We start from the raw sequence: 7,816 nt of genomic DNA on the forward strand, positions 1-7,816 counted from the left end.
ACCGAGGGAAGTCATCCCTCATATGCGACGGGCTAACAAGGCCATTGATGCCGAAAGCCCAGAAATCTAAATCCTAAATCTTCACTACACAAGGGAATTTTCGCGCTGAAAACGGTTTATTAGCAATTATGTTAAGCAGCCCTGTAGTAAATCTGCACCAAGTAATAAATTGTCACATATAAAACGGAATGAATAAACACATAACATTCATTTTGCTACCTTGAAATGTAAAATGTTTCAAAACATTAATATTCAAAGATTTCTCAAAATTCAGATTCACCCATTCCATTGTCCTCAATCATTAACGAGTTTTACAATAGTAAGAATTGTATTCATAAACTACATTACTTACTTAGTACTATATTAAAGCAAGTTACACTAAAAGAATATATAATTAATGGAATATTTAACTAAAGTAATAGTTAACTAGTGTACTAACCCAAGCATTTGTTTCCTTCCTCTCTTCTTTTCCGTTTGTAAACAACCTCGTTTCGCAAGCAAAAGACGGTAGTTCAATGACGTCAGCCATGGCGAAAGAAAGAGGTGTCTATAGGCGGCCTGGATCTCACACACAGATGGACGTATTTAACATATAGCTGAAGTATTTAACATACGTATACGTATGTAAAATACGGAAGATTGTTAGATGTCAGACATCCTGCAGCGACATGATGTAATATCTAAGCGGGTAAAAGGCAGTACCTATGTAGTATATGGATAAAGTACGCTCCGTACAGATTTCCTTAGTAAACATAACGAATCCTTGTATTTGTACAATATACCGCTGTCCGGATAATGGATTTTTCTCAGTGCACATACACAGAATCGAAATAATCAAGAAGCTCTAAAGCTTCATCAGGTGCAATAGTTCTTAACAAGTTCATACCTTGTGACACATCATTAACTGGAAGAAACGCTAGACCACTTATTTGGCTATAGTATAAAGCGAATTCGTCACTTTCTTTATATAGCCTGGACAGTTCTAGTTCCTGTATTTTCAAACATAGTTTTTAATACAGAGCAGAGTGAGAAATAAAGATAAAAGCTGCTTCATTCTAGTAGTACCCGAAAAAAATCTTAAATAATATTTATATATAAAAGAAAACAACTAAAACTAATTTCTTCCATTAAGACACTGCTGGTATGAATAGAAAGCTTGCAAAAAATAGTAAGGTGTTTGTAGATGACTATCAATTAGAATTGAAATATTATTAACAGTTCGAATTTTGGAACATAATTACACTTTCCGCCTTTATGTCCTGCCGTTTCGTCCTCTGTCATTTCGTCCGCCTGCCATTTTGGCCCCTGCCATTTTGTCCTCCTGTCATTATTTCCTGCCATTTTGTCGTCCTGCCATTCTGTCCGTTCCCCTCTCTGTCACCACTGACTTTTAATTATTCCAAAGTACGACGACGACAAAGGGAATTGTTTATCTACACTTCTTTCAACATTTCAAATGTTTCCGTGCCTCTAAGCACACACAGAAGTTGATGTTCACTCTTTGTTCTATTGTTGAAATGGTGCTAACTCAACACTAATCTGTACCTAGCCACGTCATGCGCCACACTTTCGATCGATCGGCTGAGCTGGAAATTTCTGAATGTCTTCCCATACAATATGTAATACTTTGAAAAACATCCGTACCAAATTAAATCTCGTTTCCCAATTAGTGCAGCATGTACTGCTAGTGGCAAATACTATTAATTGAATGAAGAACTATTTCGAAGTATTTCATTATCCGCTAGAAATCTCAGCCAATATTTTCTTTTTTGGAGACTAATACGACATTTTAACATTAAATCAAATTGTGCAAGATGGATCACTACTAGCTTGTTTGTATCTAACTCAGCATCGAGCAGGGCGAGGAAGGGACCCACAAACAGAATGAGTTTACAAAAGCACGCGCGTTAGTGATGGCGTGTAAATGAAAATATTGTATACAATGTTAGTCCGGAACTTTCTGTGTATTTGATCCTATTTCTTGGTTATACATAAGATGTTAACTGCTCTTTGTTATGTAGGTGTAAGGAGCAATATAATACGTAATGTTTGTAACATGTCATCATACTTCCTTACTGTATAATAAGCAGGGTTGCCACACTCGATACTCGCGATGATGCCAAACACGGGTCTGAATTATGCTAGATTTTTGTAAATTATGCCAGATTTTCAAATTATCTTTCCTAACTAATTTTAAAGACACGCTCTACTTATCTTCATTATTTTAATGAAGTGTATTAACTGTATTCATGTACAAATTTAATATGACGCTGTTAGGAATGATGATAAATGGCACGTTATAGGGGAGGATGGTCGAATTTATATTTTATGAATGGATAACATTTTAAGAAATATATATACAACATGCCGCTTCTGACACAGCCCTGAAGCATTTCTTTTAGTGTATTACCAGTTGTCCTCTGACGCTCAAAACCCTCCCCTCTCAAGTTGTAAATTGAAAGGAACAGAAATATCCCAGATAATCACACATTCAGGTGTCAGTTGGCAGTAATAAAACTATGGGTAAGTAAATATGTTTTGCAGTCACCTTTGCTATTTTTGAACATTTGTGTTTGGTCTGAATTCAACAAAAAATTACAACCGCAGAAATACTGACTGGTTTCATTGCTAAACCCATCGCTTCAACTAAAAAGAATAATTCCCGACGGTCCTTAAACCATCTAAATTTTCGTTCTTTTTCTTTTTAACAAAGGGTAAAATGAAATTATGCTAGATTTGGCCAGGATGCTAAAGTCAAGATGCTAGATGCTAAATGCTTGTGGATTATGCGAGATCTAGCACCAAGATGCTAGATATGGCTTCACTGATAATAAGAGACCTTTAATATTCATACAGTAATTATATGGAATCGTTCCGCTCCATTAAACCACTTTACCTAGTATCCCTCTAGTTTGCGTAGGTGCGTTAAAGTGTAAAACAACAATATAAATACTTCATGTTACGAGAGAGAAAATTATTATGAAAGTGATAAACAAAATTAAGATTGCGGAGTCATTATAACAATACAGGTAAAATTTGATAATCCGTAAAGGAAAACTAATATTTAAGGAATAACTTGCTAAAGGACGCTACAGGATACATATCAAAGAATCTCTCTATATATCTGGTCACAAATTTCTACATAACTTTCTCTGTGTTTTGTTTTGCTTAGCACAACCATTGTTGATAGTTATTGCCCTGGAAAAATTGTAAAAACCGCAGAATTTTCAAAGTAAAAAGGTAGAGGAGTAACAAATAACACATCAATGACTGTTTTCCAGATAATCCTGCCCTTTTTATATTTTTTGTATGTCATCGAACTGAAACTGGTGTTGGTCCTGAAGGAAGTCCCATAGCAGACTGATGTTATGCACGAATAATCAACCAATTCCTAATCGCATATTGATGTAGGTTATTTAGTATTTATTCGTTTAAGGATTTCTTTTTATCTGACAGGTAACATGTAAATCACCTATGAACATAGAAACTGCGTCAAATACTGGATTGATTACTTTGCAATTGTAGTGCTAGATAAAGATTTAATGAAAAGTTGCAACGTGTATTTCCCACTTGCCTTCCTAAGTATACTCACCGTTGCTAACGCGTTGCTCTTACGTCAACACTCGTGCCCTGAATTCCAAAAAACAAATGGTTAGCTTTTAGTGATCATTTAGCACAGGTTGATACATGTTTTTTTGCATTTTTCGTTTATTGTGGCGTGTAAACTTGCAAACGTGTAATTTTCCGGCATACCGAATTAATTTGCAGACCTATTATAAATCTGTACGTAGTTAGTGGGTAAGTGCCAATAAAATAACAATATGGAATAATTTTAGATTTCACGCAAATATTTGCGTGAGCCCTTCCCGTTCGTCTAGTAGTTATAGCGCGCGACCTTCTTTGTACATGATTCCTGAAGCAATTCCTTCTAGGAGAGCCCAGAAATGTTATCGTATTAAGGTGGTTTGGATTCCAGCTTAAATTGAGAAGTTTGATGCAATAAGGGCGTATGTCTGAAATATGCATTTGAAGAAAACCGATATTGAAAATTTAAGTACTGTTTTCTTCTTGAATAAAACAATGTAATATGCAGCATTTTATTCCCATATTAAGTTGAAATTTTCACAGGATGCTAAACAAGCACGGTAAAAGCCACTTATGCGTTTGATGCAAAAAAAAAAAAGAGTAACCTCGCTTACGCGCTTATTACATCAAACTCCTCAATTGTTGGTCCACGCCTCTTTTAGCCTCGGTGCTGAAAAGGGACACTAGACTTCAATGAATAACAAGAATTATTTGAACTTTATGTGTGCCAAGTAAGTTATGTGTACATATTACATATTTCTGTTCTTCAAAGCCAGGACATTTTGCTCGAAGGTAAATTACCCAAACCGCAACATTATGGTAGGAGATTTCTTCTTACTTTTTCCACCAGTAGAACGTACTAAACCAGCAAAATACCCATTTATATTTAATTCCTTTTGGATGCGTCAGTAATGATTTGTAGGAAACAGGGGCGGATCCAGGGGACGGCAATCCCCCTCCCCCGGAAGAAAAAACTTTCTTATTTTATTATATATATAGATAAATCCCATCCCAGAGTTTGGAACTCTTAAAAGTAGCTCTATGTAGCAGTATTACAACCCCACCTCCACCCCAGAAGTCCGTCCTGGATCCTCCCCTGGTAGGAAAGATTATAAATAAACTATATGTCGGACCTTAAGAACTCGATCAATGTTTTAGCGTATTATGTAGCTGTTAATGGAACCTTTTGTAATATCAAGATTAATAGTTTAGAATACTGTAATGAAAATAGAAGGCACACTAAAAACAGGTGAAAAGAACGTGCAGGTGAAGTTCTTGCGCAACACTCGAAATAATTGTTGAAAAAAATTATAATTCTTTCTTTAATTTCCTTCTTATTGTCCCCTAAAAGATTTGCGCTAACCGACATGAAAATATTTTACTCGGCATAGCTAAAATTCAAGGGGACCATCAGAACTAATTGTTGATAAATTACATTTCTTTTAAGATTTGCGTATAAATACGGCGTCCGGATGTATGGCATAAAAGCTACAAAAAGTGCAAAATATACAAACCAACCTGTGCTACGTGGCCATTAACAAGCACGAATGCTAACTAGTCAGTGCAGGGTGAAAGCGGTAAGTCCACGAAGTAGCGCGGGAGTGCATCTGAAGGGAGCAGATTGGTCAGCGACGGTGAGTATACGTATAAGCGAGGATAGTGAAAACAAGTGGGTTTTGGCAATGATTAGATATTGTATACTAACGCTTCACTTATAAACATAAAATACAGCTTCTATACACTGCGCAGAAGAAAATAACGTATAATAGAATCATCTTTCATATGCATTCATTTATTTTATCTGTCATAAAGCACTTGTAATGAAAAAAATGAAGAAATGAAATGACATTTTTGAGTTTTACGTCCCACAGTTATGCCGGTTAGGCTAAAGGAGACGGTGATTATGAGAAATTAATGAAAATGGTGGAATGAAGAAAGTGGGAGAAAACGGGAGAACCCCGAGGAAACCCATGTACACGGTGTTTGTCCACCATAAAGTTCACTTCGGGGGAGCAGGGTTTGAACCCGGAACCCCATGCACCAGAGGTGAACGCTCTATCACTGAGCCACCGCGGTCCCGGCGCCTGTAATGATTATAAACTAGTAACTCTACACTTGTAAACGTAAAATACAGCTGTATTACATTGTATTTAATTCTGTCGCTTGTAGGAATGTTTTCCTTATAAATATATCTTTTCATGCAGAGTATTAAATTTTATGTATAAATTTTGCGAAATGTGGTGAGCGAAAACTTGACCAGTAAAGAAAAGAATATTAATACTGAAAAATGTAAGCAACGCGGATAAAATGTAAACAGGCGGAACCAGGGGTAATAAAAGCCTCCAAACTGGCATGTTCTTGTCAAAACGGGACATATGATAATCCTAGTCACGTTTCATGCAACAACAAAAATAACGTAAATGCACTAGGACAGTATTTCAACGAATAATTGAAACTTTAAATGTAAAAATTTGACCGCATATTCTAAATCTATACAAAAAGAATAATGTAATTTAGTATTAGGGTTTTATTCTTAACAGAGCATGTAGTACAGATTGAAAAGAAGTTGATTAAATATTTAATTACTTGTACATGCTTTGTTCTTACGGACAAAATGATTTCATATTTTTCATTCTTGGTTTTATGCAACTTAATGTAAACACTTATAATGTATGTCTGATAGAATGGATCAAACGTGTGTTTAGTTTGTCTACAAATACTCTACTTACAAATAAATATACTTACTTCACTCGTTTCATCTGATTCCATATTTAGAAGTTCGAACATGTATTTGATCCTTTGATGTAAATACAATTCAAAAATGGACATTGGCTCGTGTCATATACGTGTATATCTAGAATATGGACAGAAATTATAAATTTGAATGTGTATATGTACTAAATTTACGATAGATGTATAGTACATTTCTATATGTGTTGTTAGCCATTTTATCCCTTTTTCCAAGGTATATAAAATAACCTTCTTCCTTCAAACGTTTATTACAGATTAATTAAAGGTTCCAGAGTTAAGTCCTAGTGGACTGTGCCCTGAAAGTCTCTTACATGAATAGGTGAATCACAATGCAATATTTGCAATCAATTCGCGACGAACGAAATTAAATATAATTTTGCAATACATAACTTGTATCAACATGTAATTTGTTAGTCGAAAAAACTAAAAAATTAGATTTCTTCTTGTCACGTCCGGCCTTAGTCTCAGCACATTTAGCTTTTTATCTTCGCGCGTTGTTCCCCATATCAAGACTAATATATTTTTTATGTTGTTCTCCTTGGCGTGAAGTCGATTTAATAGAGAACTTTGGCACTGTTTTGAAAAGTGGACTAGAATCGTTACTCAACTGCAATCTAAATAGTAACACATGGATACAGGCCTCCCTTCCAGTTGATTCTGGAGGTCTTGATATTCGTCGGACTGTCGATTTGGTGTATCCTGCATATTAAGCGTCGCTCTATGGATCCCGGCATACCATTGAGATACTCCTAATCAAGAAAATGAACCTCACATAGAATTTGTTGTCCATGACTGCATATCTGGCTGGTTTAACCTAGTTGGTTTAAATCCTCCTGAAATAACTGGCAGATGTTCACAATCAGTTTGGGACAACCCGATCATCAAATTGCATCAAACAGTGTTACTACAAGAAGCAGACAGCCAAGAGGACAAAGCCAGACTTCTCGCCTCCTCATCTCCAATTTCAGATCTTTGGCTATGGGCATTACCTTCACACAATCTAAGACTACACCTATCAAATGAAAGTTTCCGTATTGCAGATTCACTTCGCCTAGGGGTAGACATATATGAATCACACAATTCCAATAAAAGTGGCACATCAGCCAACCAGAAAGGCCTACACGGTCTCTCTTGCTTAAGTAGCTCCGGAAGACATGTGAGACATTCGAACGTGAATAACATTATCTGGAGAACACTCACATCAGCGGAAGTTCCATCTGTTCGTGAACCTCCCGGATGTAACAGATCTGACGGCAAAAGACCAGATGGCATGACACTGGTATCACGAAAAAGAGAGAAGATTCGTCTCTGGGATTTCACCTGCTCTAACACTTTCGTACCATCCAATCTCACTCTTTCTTCATCACAAGAAGGAGCTATTGCAGCCCGCAGAGAATGCGAGAAAAGAAGAAAATATAAAAAACTACTCGATAGATACACTCATGTCCAAAATTATTGTCGCATGTCTATAATTATGTTG

General features: G+C 36.1%; 1 protein-coding gene across 1 annotated transcript in view; it reads right to left on the reverse strand.

The window, feature by feature from the left end:
* Positions 1–6,538, reverse strand: part of LOC145690005 (uncharacterized) — an 83,242-nt gene extending 76,704 nt beyond the window's left edge. The window contains exon 1 of the mRNA XM_081764478.1: positions 6,331–6,538. Within this exon, the coding sequence (XP_081620604.1) occupies positions 6,331–6,344 (14 nt within the window). The 5' untranslated portion in view covers positions 6,345–6,538. The remainder of the gene's footprint in view (positions 1–6,330) is intronic.
* Positions 6,539–7,816: the final 1,278 nt, after the last annotated feature.

This window comes from Thermobia domestica, chromosome 7 (assembly GCF_964235325.1).
Source record: "Thermobia domestica chromosome 7, izTheDome1.hap1.1, whole genome shotgun sequence".
NCBI lineage: Eukaryota > Metazoa > Arthropoda > Insecta > Zygentoma > Lepismatidae > Thermobia > Thermobia domestica.